Source organism: Lissotriton helveticus, chromosome 3_1 (genome assembly GCF_964261635.1).
Source record: "Lissotriton helveticus chromosome 3_1, aLisHel1.1, whole genome shotgun sequence".
NCBI classification, from domain to species: Eukaryota; Metazoa; Chordata; class Amphibia; order Caudata; family Salamandridae; genus Lissotriton; species Lissotriton helveticus.
In genome coordinates, this window is record NC_136061.1 from 50472001 (window position 1) to 50496244 (window position 24244).

At 47.1% G+C, this 24244-nt stretch overlaps 1 protein-coding gene across 1 annotated transcript in view; it reads left to right on the top strand.

Moving 5' to 3' along the window:
• Positions 1 to 19157, top strand: part of CFAP65 (cilia and flagella associated protein 65) — a 621863-nt gene extending 602706 nt beyond the window's left edge. The window contains exons 30-32 of the mRNA XM_078679214.1: positions 530 to 670; positions 5424 to 5783; positions 18772 to 19157. Coding sequence (XP_078535340.1) covers positions 530 to 670; positions 5424 to 5783; positions 18772 to 18910 — 640 coding nt within the window. The 3' untranslated portion in view covers positions 18911 to 19157. The remainder of the gene's footprint in view (positions 1 to 529; positions 671 to 5423; positions 5784 to 18771) is intronic.
• Positions 19158 to 24244: the final 5087 nt, after the last annotated feature.

Consider the following 24244-nt stretch of genomic DNA (forward strand, 5'->3'; position numbering starts at 1 on the left):
TGGAGAGATTGCACAGAATGCATGACTGGAGCACTGTGATACGAGTGTGTGTCGCCACTGATGTTTGAAACTTGGCTACAGAAAGATCTCAGCCTGAGGATGAGGATTCATTCAAGCATGTAAATCTATGAGAGACGCAAACATTGGACAAGTGCAGTTGCAACCAAGTGACTTATCCATGCGCTTTAGACTAAAGACTCTAACATAACATTGCATAGAAGGAAGAACTGCTGCAGATCAGTCTGTGTGGAGACTTTGACCTGCATCACAACAACAGCTGATCCAAATCTATGCCAGTGTGCAGCTGTTGGAAAGTGAAGGAGGGGCCAGGTCACAGTGGGTGTTTAATGTCTGGTATGGAGCACTCCGCTCCAGCAGTTTTTTGGCAATGGTGTTCTTTCCTCTTTAAGGTATATCACCTTCAGACATGGAACATACATCATAATAGGTGATGGTCCACAGCACGTCTCCAAGTGATGCTTGTAGACATGATCTCATGTTTTCACAGCACTTTTTGGTTTTGTCACAGGAAGCCAGAAGAGAGTAAGAAGGATGAACCTTGCCTACAGTTCGGCCTGCAGCCCGAGACTGGAGAGACGGAGAAGGACCCGTCCAAGCCATCCGTGCGAGAGGTGGCGCTTGCCTCCGATATCATGGCCATGGTTATCAGGTATGAGCTCCAAATTTGTTTCACAACAGAAATGATACGAGTCATAGAGTGCATCCCAGCATGCGTCCGTTTTAACATGTGGCCATGCTGATATTGTCAGTGTCATGACACATAGGGGGTGTTTCATCCACTCATACTTTTTATAGTGTGATGATTTTGAGGAACTATGGCCCACATGCATCAACAATGCCATTTGCGATTCCTTATTAGCAAAAAATAAGGATTCGCTAATAAGGAATAGCAAAAGGCTATGCATGAAGAAATCGCTAAAAAAAAATGCGATTTCTAAATATTCCTTAATTACGACTCGCAAATTGCGAGTCGCAATTAAGGAATACCTCCCCATTCATTCCTATGGGCCTACAGGCCCATAGGAATGAATGGGAAGACATTCTCAATTTGCGATTCGCAATTAGCGAATCGCAAATTGAGAATGCAATTTCAAGGGTGCAGGGGTGTCCAAAGGACACCCTGTTGCACCCCTGAAATTGATCTGTGCACATATGTTGGGCACACACATGCCCTTAGGGCATGTGTGTGCACAACATGAAACTTTGGAAAATGCACAAAAGTGCATTTTTCAAAGTTCTTGCAAATTACCATGAAGTTGAACTTCATGGTAATTTGCTCCCCCTATTTGCCAAATTGCAGATTTTTTAACTTTCATGCATTGCATTTAAGGAATCGCAAAATGCGATTCCTTAAATGCAATCACAATTTGAGAACTCGCAATTAATTGCGAATTCTCAAATTGCGAGGGCCTTGACCCTTGATGCATCGCAAAAGCAAATTTTGCGATCGCAAACGGCCGATTTTTGCGAATCGCACCGTTTGCGATCACAAAAGGCTATGATGCATGTGCCCCTTATGCTACTCCTTCAGGGGATAGGCATTGATCATTATAAGCACTGACTAGTTCCCTCTACGTATCCCAGAGCAAATATGTTTGGCGTTTGCCTTTCTCAAAATGGCTAAAATCATCTTGTTTGAAGAAACCTAATTAAGCAGCATATAAAATAGGCAATGGAGACCAGTTCTATTTATATACTTTTACAAATAAACTTTCAATAAAAATATGCATTTGCATCTGTTGGACATGGCCCTCTTGGCAGGGTCATCCCTGAACTGTTTGCCTTCCTCCAATATTCTCTCTGACCTGTTTTTGTTGGTTTAATGACTCTGGGCACTTTACCACTGCTGGCCAGTGCTAAAGTGCATATGCTCTCCCTACTGTAAATTGCTATATGTGATTGGTTTCCATGATTGGCCTATTTGGTTTACTGTCAGTCCGCAGTAAAGTGCACCAGGAGTGCCAGGGCTTGTAAATACAAATACTGCTAGTGGGCCTGCAGCGCTGGTTGCGCCACCCACAGAAGCAGCCTTTTAAAATATGTCTAGGGTCTGCCACTGCAGAACCTGCGTGCAGTCTGGTACTGTCATGCTGGCTGGGCAAGTGCACACACTTGCCAGTCCCTAAACCTTCCCTTAACTTCATATGAGTCACCCCTATGGTAGGCCCAAGGGCAGGGTGCATTGTAAGCATAAGGTAGGACAAGCCCTGATGTGTGTGGCATGTCCTAATAGTGAATTACTGCCATTTTCGTTTTTCACTATTGTAAGGCTACCTGTTCTCATAGGCCAGAAAGGGCTACTGGAATTATTACACTCTATAATCCCAGCAGGCTCAGGGAACATGGTAGAAAGTCAAGTTTAGTATGCCTGAACTCAGAATAATAAAATACTTCTTTTAGTAAAGTTTATTTTAATATCCTGTGTTTGCAAATGCTACTTTTAGAAAGTTAGCATTTGCTTGCCTGACTATTTCAGCCCGCCTCTGCCAGGTTGTGCATCTGCTGCCTGGTTTGTGTGAGTGACAGGGCTGGGGAATTCCAGGGGACAGTCTGGGCTGCCAGGTGGTGAATAGAGGGATTACCCCCAGGATAGGTGGGAGGAGTGCCCCTTGACTTTGAATAGGGCTGTGCTCTGCCACCACAATGCAGGCTCCAACTCCTGCGGAGCGTCTGATGTCCCTGCCCTGCACCCTGAAAGAAGAAGGCCGCTTCCTGGCAACAGAGTGCTCCAAAACGGGGTTGAACCAGGCTCAGGCCCCCTGGCCTGTAAAGCCAAAAGAATTGATGTATAAAAGAAGGAGCCCTGCTCCTAAGAAACTAGATCCTGTTTACGCCAAGAAGAAACTCTGCCTGAAGAGAAGGACCTGGAAAAGCTGCATGGAGGACTGCTGTCTCTAATCCTGAGAGACTGGCCTATGGTGGGTGCCTTGCTGCAAGAAGGAGAGAGGAAGTAAAGACTGCAAGACTATTGAAATTCAACTTGTGCATCGAGAAGTGTGGCTCAATGGTTAGAAGAGGCAGGACCATGAAGCAGAGGTCAGACCCGGGACCAGGGTTTAAATCCCGACGCGGCAGGGTCTTGAGTCCAAAATTTCCACGGACTCGATAATTCTCGCTTCGGTGCCTGCTCAAATCACGGGTTCACACTCTGCAACTCCGGGCAATAGCTTGCTTAATCTCCACTATGGCCCCCCGCGGCGGGATGCCTGGCTTTCACCTTGGGGGTGCCCAGTACGGGTTATCTCACAGGGAAAAACCAGGACGGGTTCCCAAAGCAAGCGCTTAGAGACCGATGGTGATAATGCGCTATATAAATATAAATATAAATTACAATTACAATTTGAAACAATCTCCAAGGGCTTGCTGGTGAACTTGCCCCATGAACTGCGCCCCAGGACCAGTGGGCACTACCCCCCCTGAAGGAAGAACTGCTAGCTGTACTGCTTATCCCTGCAGCCCTGATCAACAAGGAGCGAAGTGCGTGGTGAATTGGCACTTCGCACCCTGAGAAACTGTGCCCCTCCGTCCTTGCTGAAAGCGCGACTTCAGCCCAGCCCCGCCGCACTCGCACCGTAAGGACCAGCCCCCCGCCGGCCAGAGCACCGTGTCTGTGGCAGGATCCGAGCCGTAGCTCGCAACGTCGGCAGAGACCTGTCCTACCAAGCTCCGTGATCTACAGGCCCACGCCGTAGTGCACACAGCAATGTTGGACTCTGCCTAGGTTCTCTAAAGCCTCCTGATCAGTGCCCCGCTTTTACCGCCGTAACACAGCTGGCCGCTCCCCCCTGCAGGGTAGAAGCGTACTCCGCATGCTCATCGATCCCCCACAACGCATCGCCAACCTAGGAGCCCGAGCCGCCGCTCGCATCGCCCCCGGGACGGCACCGTGGGACGGCACCGTGACATCAGAGGATCGACCCCCGCAGCCGTTCGCCTTGCACTCCTCCAAGGACAAAGGTACTGTGTGCATGTGAGGTGTGCCACGCTCTGGACACAGAGTCCGTGAGGTGCGCACCCCTTGTGTCCGCTGTTTGCCCCAACGCTGTACGCGCCGTACTGTGAGACTCCTCAAACCCGTATCACAGCACAGTACGAGCTGCAAGCCACCCGTATGCCTTGTTCCCTCATCCGCGCCCTACGCGTGATAAGCGAGACACGTGAGGGTTAGCGAGGCCCTTCTGCCAGTTACACTACGGGACATACTACAGCGCTACGAGGCGTACCAGCTCCAACGAACGGAGTCGGCACGCGGCACACATTGCCCGGATTATTGTGGGGCCAATTTTAAGTACTGCCAAGTCGGTTTTAGGACCAGGGACACTGTTTCTGATGCAAAAACTGACTGTTAACCACTGTGGCATAATTTAAAAGTAACTTGAACCATTTTTAAGTATGAGGAAGCCGTTTTTGAGAGTGATTGAAAGCATTCTAAGTACTGTCCATTATATTCAAGAACTGTGGCATTTTAAGAGTAACTGGAATCCTCCTGAAACCGTTAAACACTGCATTTACAAGCCTGCTTGAGAGTATATATATAAAGCCTATATTTTTACAGAACCAACAGTCTTGGGTGTCTGTGTGGTGGGTTGATGGTTAATTGTGTGTGTGTTATACTAAGTGCTTAACCGTGCGTACTCTGGAGTTTAGCCTTGTCTGCTCGCGCCACGCAGCCTAGAGGGTGAGCAGGGGTTCTTTCTGGGAGTAAGTCCTTTGCCCTGACTTAGAGGAGAGGGTCCCTGCTTGTCACAAGTACATACCTGTGCCAACCAGAGACCCCCAATTCTAACAGCATCTATATAGCTAAGTGTCAAAGAAACATGTTTAAAGATTTGAAAAGAATCTTAAGTGAAAAAGCCAAAAAGGCTGAGCTCAGTGATTCAGGATACTTTCAGCAACCCCCCCCCAAAAAAAAAATAATAATAATCTGGAGCAACTGCCACTGAGAGCTGGGATACTGGGCGCTCTTACAGCAGCATCTTTAGTTTTTCACTTTACATGGCTGCAGCCTTAGGCTGTAGTGCCCTAGTTTCTTCCTCTGATCTCTCTTGAGAGAGGTATATGAAAGGTGTTTTTTCTGTGTCTGGTGGCGGATGTGTATGGACTTTTCATTTACAAATCCTTTATTCCAGGTATGTTAATCGAACTAGTTCAGTGTAAGGAAAACAAGACTACGACACTTCTAATGTATTAGGTTATCAAACAAACCCATGAATGGAAAAGGTGTCCGTAATGAATTGGAGGAAGGTAGTGATACTTGCTGCATTGCTTTTCTTTTGTACACATCAGCCTTATTTATATATTGCATTGATTGTGATTAAAATGTACTGCCTTTATTCATATTGGTTTCTCGTTTGAACTGGGTATCTCATGCTAAGTGCTTATATTGTGCTTTGCTTCCTCAGAAATCTCTTGGATGACACAAACTTCCAACAAGCCTTGGTCCTAAGCCAAGAGGAGCCCCTGCCATATTTTAGCCAGTTGTTATCGGACGTTCCTGCCTCAGCCAGGGACAGCCCCTTCGTCCCTGAGGCATACATTGGGGAGACGCCTACCCCTCTAGAACCAGAGGATGACCATGGGGAAGAAATACCAAAAGAAAGACCAGGCGTTGACGAGGATCCGACTGAAGAGGAAGATCCCGAAGATACTACTCTAGGTTGGAGGACCCCGGTAACTCGGGATACATTACCTGAAGAAACACAAGAAAAGGACATTCCTCATCAGCCGAGCTACGGATATGATCTTCGAGAGAAGATTAAAAGGTGAGATAGCCCTCTGTCATGGCCATAGAGACTGATGCTTCGGTTTCCCAGTAATGCTGTTTTTTTGTAACTCTTTGATTCAGTGAATCTGGTGTGAGAAGTTGGCCTGATATATGATGCTCACTAGTTCTAGTGATCACCTTGTATCAGTCCAAACAACCCTTATGGTGATTGGTTGTAAGTCAACCTTATAGACCAGCTATCCTAATGGTAGCATGGGGAGAGGGGTTGGCCTAACGGCTAAGGCGCTCGCCGTCGGACCTGGGGTCTGGGTTCGAGTCTCGGTAACAACGCCAAAAACCCCCTGTGATTCTGGGCAAATCACTTAATCTCCCCGTGCCTAAAAAAAAGAAAGTGTGTCCTTATGTAACGTAACTGGTGCTATGCAAAGCGCTCTGATAACTGATTCGGTTCGGTTCTAGTTCGCGCTACATAAAACTCTGCCAAAAAAAAAAAAGCAGTTTTAGGCTAAACTCTTTTGGCATGTGAAGCCAGCTGTTTTACCACAATATAACCCCTTGAATACCAGATGAAAGGACACCACACAGGTTGTTATGAAAATAAACAATATATTTATTAATAACAACACCTCTGAACTCTTTATGAGGTCAGAGGGCTAAGCACATGACAATCTCTTACGAAAAATACTACAAGTCACACAAAATTACAATGGTGCCCTAGGGGCACGACAGACCATATACTAAGTAAGTGGAATGTGAGAGTCGATAAAGGAAATGGAGCTGTCCAGAGGCTGTAGGATCGATGGGACCACGCTATACTAACTTCAGGTAAGTAATAGGAGGCCCACGGAACGCGTGTGCAGAGTGTGAACTCACACGCGAGATGCATAACAACGTCTATGGACAGTACAGTTCAAGTTAAAGGTGAGTACGGACAATCCTGACTAGATAGGACGACAACGACTGTGGAACTGGACACTAGGACAGTTAAACTACCCTTGAGCACCGAAATGCTCTTGTTACCTCACCCACGGGCCGCGGGTGCATAGGGTTCAAAGTGCGTCGGGTTCTCGCGCTGAAGTCAATGGAGCCTGAAAGAAAAGATGCTTCAGGCGACCAGGAGGAAGATGTCCGGTGCAATCCAAGGGTGGATTGTTGAAGAAGGAGACCTGAAAGCAGAGGGGACAATGTTCACAGTCACTAGCCAGTGACTGGAGTGCAACCAGGAAGGAACCAGATGTCGTTGTCGCGATCAGGTGAAGAGTGGACGCTTGACTCTGCAGCCACGTGGACCAGGAGGTGTCTTCGACGACCAGGATGGAGGCACGAGCTGTCCCACGCAGGCTCTCGTTGTGGGCGGTGTCGGATCCGGGCTGGGACTCAACAGCCCTTGGCAAAGGCAACCCACGCGGGGAGCGAAGAAAGCGTCTGGTGCGGACTAGGAAAGTCCGGGGTGCCCCTCTTTTGGAAGGGAGCAAGGGCCAGTCTGGAACAACCAGACCAGCAGTGAAAATTCAAAGGTTCGTCGTCTGGGAGGCCACTAGCCAGCCGGCAAGTGACCAGACAATGCGTCGAGCAGGAACCAAGCAGAAGGGCCCCACGCAGATCTCGTGGATGCTGGAGGGCTGATCTTCGGTGCAGGGGCTGCTCGGGGTTGGGGCTTCTCAGTCCCCAAAGCACTTGGTCGAGTTTACCTCGGGAGTCGTGCTGGAAGCGAAGTGCAGGTTCGTTCGAGATGGCCGGTCCCACGTGTCTCATCGCACCCACGGGTCTCAGCTTTGCTGCAGATGTAGGTAGAGGTCGGAGAGGTCTGGGAATCCGGGTCTCGTCGGGCTCTGAAGTCTGGATCCTCGAGGGAAGATGACAAAGTGAAGCCGCTGGACGCTTGATGGTGCCTGCAGTTGTAGGGTGGACACTCCTTGTCCACAAGGGAGGTTCTTCAGTCTTCTGTGGAGCAGAACGTCGAAGGCCGGAGTTTCTTCGTGTTGAATAGTTCAGGATAATCTAATTTGGAATGGGACCAGCTCCTACCTTTATTCTCCTAAAGGGGGCTGCACTACTGACTAGGTCCCTCCCCTGGGTGGGACCAGGAAGGGGGGTGGCTACACCACCTATCCTTTGTCCGGTTTCCCGCCAGAGCTGGGGCTGGGATGCCCCAGCAACTGGTTTGAACCGGTGTATGCACAGGGCACCTTGTGTGCCCCAGGCATGTCTCATTCCTTTCAGGCCTCCCTACCTCAATACACAAAATCCTGTCTGGGGTGTTGCTAGCTCCTCCCAAGGCAGGAAACCCTTTGTCCAAGCCATCCTCGCTGGAAGGACTCCCAGCAGCAGGAGGTCAGACTTGTGTCTGTGGTGGCAGCATCCATTTTGTGATGCTGAGGCTCGAGTTAACTTTAACCGGGGTTCACAGTTACATACATGTCGTGTCCCTCTAGAAGGGTGGAATGCTACCCCCCGTCGCCAGAATTGGCGAGGGGGTAGTATTCCAAATCGTACGACACCTTACTCGACATGTTTTGATAATGTTATACCAGAGTTGGCATTTAACCGCGAGGTTGATAATGCACTTAAGAGTATATGGTATAGCGTTATCATGGAACAGCTATTAGGACTTGGTTCCGCAAGCTGCAAACGGGCTCAGCTCATGCCAGAGCACCATCTCACATAATTCCAAGCACTCTGCCTTCAGGATTGATAAGGCCTGCCATAGGAGTGACTGATAGGAATATATGTGTCCATTTTAGGGTTAGATATAGGTATACTATATCTACAGCAAAGGGTGTTTACACCACCTTGCCCCAACTGTCATGCAGCCAGTTGTGTCAGATTTAGATGGCCAGCCAGGGGTGGCATAATACATGCTTCAGCCCCTGGTAGGCCCTGGGTACACCTATGCCCTGGGTACAGTGACTGATAAGGTGGCCCAGTACCAATTGGTAAATGCACCTAAAGTACATGCTTGTCAATTTAGAGAGAGAACAGCTAGGCTGTGGGTCTGATTAGCAGGCCCACAGCCAGGGAAAGTCGTAAACCAGTGAAGCAAAAAGCACAAATCTGGGGTGACCATAGGATTGCAGACCCCACTCTCCTACATAACCCCCCCCCCAAACCTAGGGACATTAAACTAACCTTGACCAGGTGAGTCTTCCTGTTCTAAGTGGAAATACCTGGAGAGACCATCTGCATTGCCATGGTCAGTCCCTGGTCTGTGCTCCACTGTAAAGTCCATCCCCTGTAGGGAAATGGACCACCTAAGAAGTTTGGGGTTTTCACCCTTCATCTGATTTAGCCATAAGAGGGGCTTATGGTCGGTCTGAATCTTGAAGTAAGTTCCAAACAAGTATGGCCTCAACTTCTTCAGGGCCCAAACCACAGCAAAGGCCTCCCTCTCTATAGCAGACCAACGTTTCTCTCTAGGGGTCAGCCTTCTGCTTATAAAAGCAATGGGCTGGTCATGACCATCAATATTCAGTTGAGAAAGAACAGCTCCCACACCCAACTCAGATGCATCTGTTTGGACAATGAAGGTTTTGGAGTAGTCAGGACTCTTGAGAATAGGTGCAGTACACATGGCCTGCTTTAGGTCATCAAATGCCTTCTGACAGCTAACTGTCCACTGAACTTTCTTTGGCATTTTCTTGCTTGTCAAGTCATTAAGTGGTGTCACAATGGACCCATAATTTTTGACAAACTTTCTATAGTAACCAGACAGGCCCAGAAAGCTCTGACCTGTGTCTGGGTGGTTGGAGGAGCCCAGTCCTTTATGGCCTGTATCTTGCTCTCCAATGGTTGAACCTGGCCTCCACCCACAAGGTGGCCCAGGTACACAACCTGACTCTGCCCTATCTGGCATTTAGTAGCCTTGATAGTGAGGCCTGCCTTTTGCAGGGCCTCCAAAACTTTCCTCAGGTGGATCAGGTGATCCTCCCAGGTGGAGCTAAAGACAGCAATATCATCTAGATATGCTGCACATAAGTCATCCAACCCAGTGAGAACTTGGTTCACCAACCTTTGAAAAGTGGCTGGTGCATTCTTGATTCTTCAAACCAAAGGGCATCACCACAAATTGGTAATTACCTCCTGGGGTAGAAAATGCTGTTTTGGCCTTGGCATCCTCAGCTAACCTGATCTGCCAATAACCAGCTGTTAGGTCAAATGTACTTAAGAAAGTTGCAGAAGCCAACTTGTCTATCAGTTCATCTGCCCTAGGTATTGGATGGGCATCTGTCTTAGTGACAGCATTGAGACCCCTGTAGTCTACACAAAACTTCATCTCTCTCTTACCATCTTGGGTGTGAGGTTTAGGCACTAGAACTACAGGACTAGCCCAAGGGCTCTCTGAGGGTTCAATGACTCCCAATTCCAACATCTTTTGGACTTCTTTCTTAATGCAGTCCCTGACGTGGTCAGATTGCCTGTAGATTTTAATCTTGACAGGCAGACTGTCACCAGTGTCCACCTCATGGGTGCACCAGTTTGTCTGACTGGGGGTCAGTGAAAACATTTGCCTGAAAGATTGAAGAACCTGTTTACAATCCTCTTGTTGATGAGCAGAGAGGCTGTCAAAAAAGACTACACCATCTACTGACCCATCATCAGGGTTCTGAGTGAGCAGGTCTGGGAGAGGGTCACTCTCTTCCTCCTGCCCCTCATCTGTGGCCATGAGCAAGCCCATGTCCTCCCTGTTGACAAATGCTTTGAGCCTGTTTACATGAAGCACCCTGTGGGGGCTCCTGGGAGTTCCCATGTCTACCAAGTAGGTGACTTCTCCCTTTTGCTCAATGATGGTATGGGGTCCAGACCATTTGTCTTGGAGAGCTGCTGGGGCCACTGGCTCCAACACCCACACCTTCTGTCCTGCATAATACACAGTTAGGACATCCTTTTGGCCGTGCCAAGCTTTTTGGAGTTCTTGGCTGGCCTCAAGGTTTTTAGATGCCTTCTCCATGTACTCTGCCATCCTGGAGCGGAGACCAAGTACATAGTCCACTATGTCAAGCTTAGGCTTTTTGAGAGGTAACTCCCATCCTTCCTTCACAAGACATAGGGGTCCTCTTACAGGATGCCCAAACAGAAGCTCAAAAGGGCTGTAACCAACCCCCTTCTGTGGGACCTCTCTGTAAGCAAACAGGAGGCAGGGTAAAAGGATATCCCATCTTCGCCTGAGCTTTTCAGGTAATCCTTTTATCATCCCTTTGAGGGTCTTGTTGAATCTCTCAACAAGCCCATTGCACTGTGGGTGATAAGGTGTGTTGAATTTATAATTGACACCACATTCCTTCCACATAGCAGTCAAGTATCCTGACATGAAGTTTGCACCTCCGTCAGAGACAACCTCCTTAGGAAACCCCACTCTGGAGAAAACTCCAAGTAGGGCCCTGGCCACAACAGGAGCTGTAGTGGTCCTAAGGGGAATAGCTTCTGGATACCTGGTGGCATGATCCACTACCACCAGTATAAATCTGTGCCCAGATGCTGTTGGGGGGTCCATTGGTCCAACAATGTCAATCCCCACTCTTTCAAAGGGAACCCCCACCACAGGTAGTGGTATAAGGGGGGCCTTTGTTGTGCCACCTGATTTGCCACTGGCTTGACAGGTGACACATGAGCGACAAAACTCTTTTGTGTCTTCAGACATATGAGGCCAGTGAAAGTGTGGGGCAAGCCTGTCCCAAGTCTTGTTCTGGCCTAAGTGACCTGCAAGGGGAATCTCATGGGCTAAGGTGAGAAGGAAACCTCTAAGAGACAAGGGGATGACCAGCCTCCTGGTAGCACCAGGCTTGGGGTCTCTTGCCTCAGAGTATAGGAGTCCATTTTCCCAATATACCTTATGGGCACCTGTAGCATTCCCTGCAGCCTCAGCAGCAGCCTGCTGTCTGAGGGGTTCAAGAGAGGAACAGTCTACTTGGGCCTGCCTCAAGTCTGCCCTGGAAGGCCCCCCTGTCCCAAGAAACTCAACCTGATCAGGTTCAAGCTCTTCTAGGACAGTTCCTTCTGGGGTCTCTGGGTCAGCCTCCTGAGAGGGCTGATCCTCAACCTGAGGCAGGGGGAAGGCTCTGCCTTAACCCTACCATTCCTTCTCTTGGGTAGTGTCTGGTCCATTCTTCCAGGATCCAGCACTTGTTCAGCTGGGCATTTCTTGGCCTGTGACCCAGTCACAGCAAGGACATGTGAGGAGAGACCTAGCATTTCTACATGAGTCCTGTACTCCACATCTGACCACAGTGAGGATTCCAAATCATTGCCCAAAAGACAATCTACTGGGAGGTCTGAACTAACTACAACCCTTTTGAGGCCAGTTACCCCTCCCCAGGAGAAATTAACAACTGCCATACTGTGATTGGTAGGGACATTGCTAGTATTGGTCACTAGGTAATCTGAACCTAGCATGATCTGGTCAGGGTCCACAAATGTTGGTGTCACCATGGTGACACTGGCACATGTGTCCCTGTAGGCCTGAGCCATTTTTCCATTTATTAAAGGCGTTTGTCTGTATTTGCCCAGAGTACTAGGACTTACAGTAGGGGTCATATCCATGTCCCCAGTACAAACAAGAACTGCCTGAGTAGGAATTCTAACTAAGTCAGAACCCACCTCAGTTCCCAGGGTTAACCCAACTATAGCCTTGGGAGGTACACTACCACTACTAACTGTACTAGGGGGTGCAGGTGTCTTAGGGACAGTAGTGGTAGGAGTTTGGCCTTTCTTGGTGCACTCACTAAACCAGTGAGTCTTACTTTTACAGTATTGGCACCATGGTTTCTTAGGACCATCATTCTTCTTCTTTTGGGAAGTTTGGGACCAACCCTCCTTAGGTTGTTGGGGCCCTGTTGAAGACTTCTGGTCATTTTGCTTATTCTCATTACCCTTCTGGTCTGCTTTCTTCTGGCCACCACCCTGGTTCTGCTGCTTGACCCTTGTCCTGACCCATCTGTCTGCCTTCTTTCCCAATTCTTGGGGAGAGGTCAGATCTGAGTCAATCAAGTGCTGATGCAACAACTGGTTCTGACAATTATTTAAGATTTGCTCTCTCATAATTAGATTATACAATCCTGTGTAATCAGTAACTTTACTTCCCAGTAACCAGCCCTCCAGAGCCTTAGTGGCACAATCCACAAAGTCAGTTCAATCTTGAGCCTGAGTTTTCTGGGTATCCCTGAACATCAACCTGTACTGTTCAGTGGTTAAGCCAAACCCATCAATCAGAGCACGTTTCAAGACTTGGTAATCATTAGCATCCTCATCTCTAACAGTGAGGAGCTTGTCTCTACCTTTACCTTCAAAGGAGAGCCACAATATAGCTGCCCACTGACTCTGGGGTACCTGCTGTACTTTGCAGGCTCTCTCCAAAGCAGTCTCCACTTGTGGATATCATCCCCTGTCTTATAGGGAGGCACTATTTTACTCAGGTGTCTATAATCAAAACTCCTGTCTCTATCCCTAGGGATAGTGCTGCCACCAGTGGGGACTACCCCACTTAACTGTTGCTCTCTAGCAAAGGCAAGCTTTTCTTTGGCAAGGGCAAGTTCTTCCCTCTGGATCCTCAGATTAGCCTGTCTCATCCTTGCTTCATGTTCTCTCCTCTGAGGGGAAGTCATTCTCCTCTGAGCAGAGGCATGAGAGTGCACAGATCTATTGGAGTCCCTAGAATGAGACCTATCTCTTCTAACTCCAAAGTTAGGCCTGCTCAGGGTCAGTACTGGGGGTCCCCCAGATCCTTCCCTATGTAGGTCTAAGTTGGCCCTTGTAAGTCTGCTGACTAACTCAGGACCTTTGTCTGCCTCATCCCCAGAGGTGTCCTCTTCTTCCTCCTCCTCTTCTACATTCTCTGTTTCAGGGAGGGCTGGATCTCCAAGGGTGCTCTCTAAGGCTGGAATGCTCCCTTCTGTGTTAGAAGCCTTTCTAGCATCATAGGTCTCTAAGAGACCTAACAGAAAGGGAGTGGTAGGGTTAGAACCCGGTTTCAATTTCCTGGAGGTACACAATTGTCTCATCTCCTGGAAACTGAGAGCTGCATATCTGGAAAGGACCTGTGGAGGGTCACTAACCACTTGGGGAGTCTCTGAAGACTCTCCATGGGTAGACATGCTTCTAGTGAGGTGTAAGTGATGCACCTACCTACACTATGGGGTTTCCTACTGATCCCTTGCTAAGAGTTGTAGTCAGGGTGTGCTAGGCCCTTTCTACTACAACAGCTGGTTCAGTAGAACTCAGAGTATTTCTAAGCTTGTTATATGTACCTAGGTACCTTATGTGATCTTTCAAATGATATTTCAAGATTATATGTGGTAAAAACAACAGCAAGCTCAAATCCCAACCGCTGTACACCAATGTGAGAAGTTGGCCTGATATATGATGCTCACTAGTTCTAGTGATCACCTTGTATCAGTCCAAACAACCCTTATAGTGATTGGTTGTAAGTCAACCTTATAGACCAGCTATCCTAATGGTAGCATGGACAAAGCAGTCTTAGGCTAAACTCTTTTGGCATGTGAAGCCAGCTGTTTTACCACAATATAACCCCTTGAATACCAGATGAAAGGACACCACACAGGTTGTTATGAAAATAAACAATATATTTATTAATAACAACACCTCTGAACTCTTTATGAGGTCAGAGGGCTAAGCACATGACAATCTCTTACGAAAAATACTACAAGTCACACAAAATTACAATGGTGCCCTAGGGGCACGACAGACCATATACTAAGTAAGTGGAATGTGAGAGTCGATAAAGGAAATGGAGCTGTCCAGAGGCTGTAGGATCGATGGGACCACGCAATACTAACTTCAGGTAAGTAATAGGAGGCCCACGGAACGCGTGTGCAGAGTGTGAACTCACACGCGAGATGCGTAACAACGTCTATGGACAGTACAGTTTAAGTTAAAGGTGAGTACAGACAATCCTGACTAGATAGGACGACAACGACTGTGGAACTGGACACTAGGACAGTTAAACTACCCTTGAGCACCGAAATTCTCTTGTTACCTCACCCACGGGCCGCGGGTGCATACGGTTCAAAGTGCGTCGGGTTCTCGCGTTGAAGTCAATGGAGCCTGAAAGAAAAGATGCTGCAGGCGACCAGGAGGAAGATGTCCGGTGCAATCCAAGGGTGGATTGTTGAAGAAGGAGACCTGAAAGCAGAGGGGACAATGTTCACAGTCACTAGCCAGTGACTGGAGTGGAACCAGGAAGGAACCAGATGTCGTCGTCGCGATCAGGTGAAGAGTGGACGCTTGACTCTGCAGCCACGTGGACCAGGAGGTGTCTTCGACGACCAGGATGGAGGCACGAGCTGTCCCACGCAGGCTCTCGCTGTCGGCGGTGTCGGATCCGGGCTGGGACTCAACAGGCCTTGGCAAAGGCAACCCACGCGGTGAGTGAAGAAAGCGTCTGGTGCGGACTAGGAGAGTCCGGGGTGCCCCTCTTTTGGAAGGGAGCAAGGGCCAGTCTGGAGCAACCAGACCAGCAGTGAAAATTCAAAGGTTCGTCGTCTGGGAGGCCATTAGCCAGCCAGCAAGTGACCAGACAACGCGTTGAGCAGGAACCAAGCAGAAGGGCCCCACGCAGATCTCGTGGATGCTGGAGGGCTGATCTTCGGTGCAGGCGCTGCTCGGGTTGGGGCTTCTCAGTCCCCAAAGCACTTGGTCGAGTTTACCTCGGGAGTCGTGCTGGAAGCGAAGTGCAGGTTCGTTCAAGATGGCCGGTCCCACGTGTCTCGTTGCACCCACGGGTCTCAGCTTTGCTGCAGATGTAGGTAGAGGTCGGAGAGGTCTGGGAATCCGGGTCTCGTCGGGCTCTGAAGTCTGGATCCTCGAGGGAAGACGACAAAGTGAAGCCGCTGGACGCTTGATGGTGCCTGCAGTTGCAGGGTGGACACTCCATGTCCACAAGGGAGATTCTTCAGTCTTCTGTGGAGCAGAACGTCGAAGGCCAGAGTTTCTTCGTGTTGAATAGTTCAGGATAATCTAATTTGGAATGGGACCAGCTCCTACCTTTATTCTCCTAAAGGGGGCTGCACTACTGACTAGGTCCCTCCCCTGGGTGGGACCAGGAAGGGGGGTGGCTACACCCCCTATCCTTTGTCCGGTTTCCCGCTGGGGCTGGGATGCCCCAGCAACTGGTTTGAACCGGTGTATGCACAGGGCACCTTGTGTGCCCCAGGCATGTCTCATATCTTTCCGGCCTCCCTGCCTCAATACACAAAATCCTGTCTGGGGTGGTGCTAGCACCTCCCAAGGCAGGAAACCCTTTGTCCAAGCCATCCTCGCTGGAAGGACTCCCAGCAGCAGGAGGTCAGACTTGTGTCTGTGGTGGCAGCATCCATTTCGTGATGCTGAGGCTCGAGTTAACTTTAACCGGGGTTCACAGTTACATACATGTCGTGTCCCTCTAGAAGGGTGGAATGCTACCCCGGTCGCCAGAATTGGCGAGGGGTAGTATTCCAAATCGTATGACACCTTACTCGACATGTTTTGATAATGTTATACCAGAGTTGGCATTTAACCGCGAGGTTGATAATGCACTTAAGAGTATATGGTATAGCGTTATCATGGAACAGCTATTAGGACTTGGTTCCGCAAGCTGCAAACGGGCTCAGCTCATGCCAGAGCACCATCTCACATAATTCCAAGCACTCTGCCTTCAGGATTGATAAGGCCTGCCATAGGAGTGACTGATAGGAATATATGTGTCCATTTTAGGGTTAGATATAGGTATACTATATCTACAGCAAAGGGTGTTTACACCACCTTGCCCCAGCTGTCATGCTGCCAGTTGTGTCAGATTTAGATGGCCAGCCAGGGGTGGCATAATACATGCTTCAGCCCCTGGTAGGCCCTGGGTACACCTATGCCCTGGGTACAGGGACTGATAAGGTGGCCCAGTACCATTGGTAAATGCACCTAAAGTACATGCTTGTCAATTTAGAGAGAGAACAGCTAGGCTGTGGGTCTGATTAGCAGGCCCACAGCCAGGGAAAGTCGTAAACCAGTGAGGCAAAAAGCAAAAATCTGGGGTGACCATAGGATTGCAGACCCCACTCTCCTACATCTGGTATAGTGACGTGTCCTAAATATGTTGATAATTAAGGTATTGGCCTCCAGTTGATATTTGGGCATTGCAGTCTTCATATCTGACACTTTGAGATGTTGAATCCTACCACATTCAACAATAGTCACCCTCGTAAGGGTAACCCTTATGGTATTTTATGAAAAAAAGAATGTGGAGTAGCTACATGTGAGATAAACATGCACTGGTGTTTCATCTACTTCTATTTGCTCTGCATGTGTAAGGCTACTTTTCTGCTGACTTTTCAGCCAATGTTTTTCGTGTGCCGAAAATGCCCACTGTTGTTGCCCTTGCGGTGCCTGTTCTATTTCTGAAGGTAGCACGCGCTGCAGCTGTCCATCTTGTATTGGTTATCTGCATGTGAGGAAATGCTGCACCTTGGATAGCTATTCTGTGTGGGAAAGGAGCTTACACCACCTGCCTGTGTAGATAATTTACAATACATTGCCTAAGTTATATTGTCCCTTTTGATGTCCTTGCTTAACAAATCCCATAATGTCCTTGCTTGACACGTGCCCTCCATTCCTTGGGAAGCTACTGTTGTTTTGCGTCTGCAATTACAAAGGCCTGGATTTATTTTTTATGCGTTATAAGAGTTATAATTGTTGAAAGTGGTAGTTTTGATGTGATAGTGGTAGTAATAGTAACGCAGTAGCATGAAAGATTTGTAGGTGCACTTTCTGCTTTCCGAGTCTTTGAGCTTTCTGTAAAATATCTTCTCTATCACATTAATGGAGCAAATGCATTAGCACTGGTCACGTGGGTGAGCCCGGTTGCAGTCATCAAGCTGGCACTGTCAGCCAAACCGAGTGTGTAAACCTTAACACATGATATGGAGTTTTGCAGAGGTTTACTCTGTCACAAACATGACAAATATTCCGTCCGCCTTAATACAAGGAAATTATATCCTATGAGACATGTAATGAAGTCGATGGAATATCCGGCACATTTGTGACGGAGCAACCACCAAACTGAAAAACAGGCCCTCAGTCCCTGAAGTGGAGCCCTTAGTAACCAACCTGGTCTCCAGGTAGGCTATCAAGGCTCCCCTTTCAATGCATTTAGGAATGCTCACCCCTATGCCGTTCCATCTGGAGCGCCCCCCCCCCATCCACCAATTTGTACTTCAGGAACGCCCCACTGTCTGTTATTGTACCTGTGTATGTAAGCAGTTGTGTAAGGCTTTTTCATCCTGGGGTGTTGTCTGTTTGCTTGACATAACCTCAAAGTAGTCCTACATCAATCATCACTGTATCTGTCTTAGCCCCCAGTGAGGAAGTGACGTGTATCAGTGTTCATGTAGCGCAAACCTAACTTTGAAGCAATGGAACACTGTGCATTACAAGAGAGGTTGGGGCACGATCTACAAGATCATGTACATCAAGTCAGGAGAACACAAATTAATGTTCATGGTAGACAGTAGCAGTTGTGGATGATGATTGCATTTAATTCCATATAGACTACTACTTTCTCCAAATTTGATAAGGCCTTTAAAAATGCTATGGATGTAATTTTGTGCACCGCCGAGTATGCCGTGAGCAACAACATTGCAGTGGAATGGAAAGATTAACATGGATCTTAATGTGATTAAGGGAAGTGCCTCGCTTTTCCTCCGTTGGATAGTAAACGGCGGTACTAATTTGGGTGCAACGAATGTCTCAGACTTCTGGGCCATGGAACCACCACACCTTGTAGGATGATGTGAACTATGCCCATGGGATCAAGGAAGCCATCCGATGGTGCAGTGGACCCGTTAGTTCCCTACTCTGGGCTGGCTTGGTTATGCCGAGTACTTGACAGATGGCATCCTTCCTCCACCACTAATTAAAAAATGTAATTGTTGTGTGTTGAGTGAGAGATGTTATGGCAGTGTATGGAAAAACAGTTTTATTTAGTGCTGAATATGTCCAACAAATAAAAAACACACTTGTTTTTTCTTTTTCTTGTTGAACAGGCTTCCTGCCATCAGTATCCTGGTGGAGTCGATCCTGGAAAACACTTTACAAAACATTGTACTTGAGGCTAACCGTGGCGAGGTGGTCCTCACTGCACGCCCCCGCGTTATAGCACTCCCCCCTGCTGCCCATAGGTAACTGAGCTCATCTTTCTTCAGAGGCACTATTTTATCCAGATTTTGACTGGCCTCAATTCCTTTTTTATACCAAGGACTCTTGATAACTTTTGTGATGCTGGAAGACACTGCTTACTTTGGATATGGAGACTCACTCTCATTTCTTAACACCTTTACCCTTAATTTGCAGTCCACTGAATTTAAATTGAACAGTAGTGATTTGTATATTACCCAAAGTGATAAATAAATATATTTTGGTAAATCAGAAACTTGTCAACTTCTTTCAATTTGAATACAGATTTGCATGTCTTTCGGTACTGTCAGATATTACTTTTCTTTTTTGCTGTTTTCAGTTTTGGACCACTCCAGTAGAGAAAAATATAAGCAATTGACAGCATCTTGTGAATTTACAGACAAATCATATTAAACATTAGAAAAAATGTATGTGTTCTAAGTAGGATATTGTTCCAGAGAGTTGATTAGCTGCTATTGCCTATGCACATTTTTGTAATGGGAAATGTATCTACTGTCAGCTTTCTAAGTTTTTGCACACTAACAGCACCGGGGGGCACTGGAGAAGGCTCAGAATGATATGTATTGACCAGCAGTGAAAGCAACCAAGTGTAGGGCGTTATATTCCGAAAGCATGGTAGATGGAAAGAACAGAAAGTCAGCAAACCAAATAAAAACATTTAGAGATTAACCATTTCAGTTTTGCTTTGGATAGTTACCTGTTCTTCATGGAGCTAGAGAGAGAAAAGTGGCTGGTACATAAAGACGGTCTTAGGGGCACATGCATCAACATTGCTTTTTGCAATTCCTTAATTGCGAAAAAAAAGGAATCGCAAATAAGGAATCACAAAATGCAATGCATCAAGAAATCGCTAAAAAATTGCGATTTCTTAATATTCCTTCATTGCGACTCGCAAATTGCGAGTCGCAATTAAGGAATACCTCCCCATTCATTCCTATGGGCCTAGAGGCCCATAGGAATGAATGGGAAGACATTCTCAATTTGCAATTCTCAATTAGAGAATCACAAATTGAGAATGCAATTTCAAGGGTGCAGGGGTGTCCAAAGGACACCCTATTGCACCCCCTGAAATTGATCTGTGCACATATGTTGCGTACACACATGCCCTTAGGGCATGTGTGCGCACAACATGAAACTTTGAAAAATGCACAAAAGTGCATTTTTCAAAGTTTTTGCAAATTACCATGAAGTTCAACTTCATGGTAATTTGCTACTCCTATTAGCGAAATTTAAGGAATCTCAATTTGGGATTCCTTAAATGCAATCGCAATTTAAGGAATCTCAATTTAGAGATTCCTTAATTGCGATTTTTGCATTTGGGATGATGCATCCCAAATGCAAAAATACCGGACGCAAACGGGCAGATTCTGAGAATCTGCCCGTTTGCGACAGTTTTTTAACTTGCTGCATCTGGGCCTAAGCTCTTAAAGGTGTTTATAGGATGCTTGCAGAATAAAATCTCAAAGACGCTGTCCTTACCGAGTCATAATGTCACACTGTTGTGAGATTAATCAACATCCATATTGAAGCACAAACCATAAATCACAATTAATGTCCATTTTTCTATTTTCTACAACAACGGATAATTGTCATTACTGAGTCCTCGCCTTTAGAACATTTCTAAGTACCATCTTGTATATGGAGATTTTCAAGTAATATCTCCCATGTGCCGCCAAAATGCCATCACATAGCTCCGCTGATCTCGTACCATCCCAGTAGTGACAGAGCAAACCTGCATACAGGTATCACCCCTTTTCACTAATGTTGGTTACTTTCTTTTGATGCTCTTAAACACAGATCAAGAGCTCCAATCCCAACTTGTCAGTCTCCCTATGTCTTCTAAATGTTTCATACTGTGTGCCAAGGTCTCATCCAAAAACAACTGGATTCAAGCAGTACCATAACTACAAAAGGAAATGTTGGTTGCAGGCCCCCAAGGTAGGTCTATGGTGCCTGTGCTCAATTTACAACTCAGAGTTGTGCTAAGTGCGATTCAAACCCTTCTTGCCACTATGAAGGAAAATGGTGCCCAGGGCCTACGGGTCTTCCACCCCAAGTCCAACTGAAGCTCTGATCTGGGATCCTGTCAAAACTTTATCACCCAGTCGTCAAGCAGGAGAAACCCCTCCCCTAGCCTGTGGGACTTCATCCTAGGCTCCAAGTAACACAACGGGAGGGAGGATGGAGCTCAAGGTAGAGTCTTTCACCCCGGGGCCAGCTGAAGCTCTAATCTGGCCTGGTCAAAGCACCTCATTGAACCACAAGGCAGAATATACCCAATCACAGTTCAGGAAGAGGTTTGAAAGTATCTGAAAGAGAATGTAGACAAAGGTTACATTTAATACTCAATGACTCCAAATGGGGATCCTAGCCCCCCCCCCCAAATTTTGAGAACCCAGTAGTCTACAGAGAATTAAATGCAATCACCATTCACAACTGCTATTGTCTACCATTCATTTTACTGGATCAAATCAAGATGGCTAAAGTATGCACCAGATTTCGAGGCACATATAATTTAGTATGCATCAACGATGGAGATGAGTGGAAGACCACCTTTAGGGGCACATGCAGCAATATTGCTTTTTGCAATTCCTTAATTGCGAAAAATAAGGAATCGCAATTAAGAAATTGCAAACTGCAATGCATCAAGAAATCGCTAAAAAAATAGTGATTTCTTGAAATTCCTTAATTGCGATTCTCTAATTGAAAATCGCAATTAAGGAATACCTCCCCATAGGAATGAATGGGAAGACATTCTCAATTTGCAATTCTCCATTAGAGAATCGCAAATTGAGAATGCAATTTCAAGGGTGCAGGGGTGTCCAAAGGACACCCTGTTGCACTCCTGCAATCTGCCTATAAGTACATTTTGCACACACACATGCCCCAAGGGCATGTTTTAGCAAGTTACCATGAAGGTCAACTTCATGGTAATTTGCTCCCCTTATTAGCGAAATCGCTAATTTTTTAAGTTTGATGCATTGCATTTAAGGAATCTCAATTTGAGATTCCTTAAATGCATTTGCAATTTAAGAAATCGCAATTTTGCGATTTCTTAAATTGCAAAAAGTACAAAAATGATGATGCATCCCAAAAGTTGAAATTGCATTCGCAAACGGCCGAATTTTGCGATTCGCACCATTTGCGAATGCAATTTACAATGATGCATGTGCCCCTAAGTGCTTTATCTTGGTTTTTTTTGCATTCTGGTGTGGCTTCACACCCCATGAAGCTGAAGGGGTTGCCAGTTGAAGTTATACTGTCTCCTCAAGACATGATGCTGGACTTATATTGACTCCAGCACCTACTCTGCGGATGCCGGCTGATTAATTAATACCAATGCTGATCATTAACACCAAACCAATGTTGGCCTGCTCCAGGCCTATGCCCAGCTATGAAATCGCAACAGTTGGTTGTACACCCGGATTCCAATTCAAGGCCTCTGCCTCAAGGTTATATGGCCCAAGCTGTGTTCATGCCTGCCAGTCAGGCCCTCAGTGACCTGGCTATCTAACCAAGAGCCTTCTTGTTCAAGCATCAACAAGAAGGATCAATCTATTCTCCAGATAGGCAATAGATCAGATTTGCTACTTTCTGAAAAATACACTTCTCTTTGGCTAGTCTTGGCCTTAGGCCTATCAGTGCAGTTTGTCTTTTGGATAGGTACACCCACCCATGCTGGCCATGCAGGAGGACGTCAGAGTCTCTTTAGCCAAGACAATCCATGATGTCAGCATGCAGCTCAGAATGGATATCGAGCTGGTCTGGACACAACTGGCATGCAAGCATCACTAAAGTACATGCCATTTGATAGCTACAGGCTCTGTAGAGAAAAGACTGAGTCAGCACTGGAATGATTCAAGGACATCCACACTGCAGCAACATACCTGGAGCTTGTGACACCAGCTAAACAACTTCCCCACCAGTACAGACAATTCAGAGGCCAATCCATGGGCTAGATTAGAGATGACACCAGCCCTCCCAACCTGTTCTGCAGCAACTGGCCCGGTCTTTTCCAGGGTGCACACGTGTCACTGGTAGAAATCGTTCACATCTGCAGTGCTCAAACTCTTCCTCCCATGCTGGCCCTTTGAATTGCCCTCAATGGCTCATTTTCTCCTTGACTGGAGAACAGGGAGGAGATCCATAGTGTCAGACAGGTGGGTCTTACATATTGTTTAAAGGAGTAATGCCCTTTCCTTCATCTCCTCATCACACATAGCATCTTCTCACCACACCAGAGCTTCTTTCGAGGGAGCGCTCTGCAATCTTGATGTAGAAGGTCAACCTTCTGTTGTTCAAGGGTGTCATTGTTAAGGTACTGCACTCGGAGAAGGAAGAACTCACTTTATTTCATAGTTCCATAGACGGACAGACGCATCCAGCCTGTTTTGGACCTCCACCCATTGAATACCATTCTGAGGATGAACAGGTTGTAAGTGCTCATGCTGGCTCAAACCCTGTCACCTCTGGACACATGGGTCTGAATGGAGTCATTGGACTTCTAGAACACGTATTTCCATATACCTCCCCTGCAGTGCCATAGCCATTAGATGCCGCTGAAGTAGGGCTGGAATACTGCCACTTAGTAGTTCCCCTCAACCTACATTGGCCCGTGGGGAGTTCACAAAATCGACAGTGGTGGTGGCTTCCCACCCACGGTTGGTGATACATATATCCATACTCCAATGACTGGCTGTTCAAGGCAGACTTGCAACAGTTAGTTGTGGTATACCCCCAGTCAACGGCTAAACTCCTGAAATCTGGAGAGGTTTCCATTAACAAGCCAAAGTCCTACCCGAGTCCCACACATAGGCGAGGCTATCCTAGACACAATGGTGTTCAAGGCTTTTCCACTGCTGTAGCCGAGTCCTGGACATTCAGAATGTGGCCTTCATCAATGAATCAGGATTTATAAAGCGTGGCTAATCACCCAATAGGGTTTCTGAGCATCACTCTACGATACTCTACTCTGATGCTCTATTATGTTAAACTCTATTCCACTCTGACACTCTACACCACTCCACTCTGACACTCCACAACATTCTACTCCACTTTATGCTGAACAGCAGCTACGTTATGTTATGTTACACTCTTTTATATAGCGCCTGAATCACCGGGGGGCATCTCAGCGCTTAACTCGGAGTACTCCAGTAGTTTGAACAGCGCATGGAGGGAAAAGGAAACCTAGAACAAGAATGCCTTTAACTGTTTCCTGAATTTCAAATATGAGGGTAATTCTCGTAAATGAGCTGGGAGGCTATTCCAGTACTTAGGGGCAAGATAGGAAAAAGCCATACCCCCAGATCTCTGGAGCCTAAT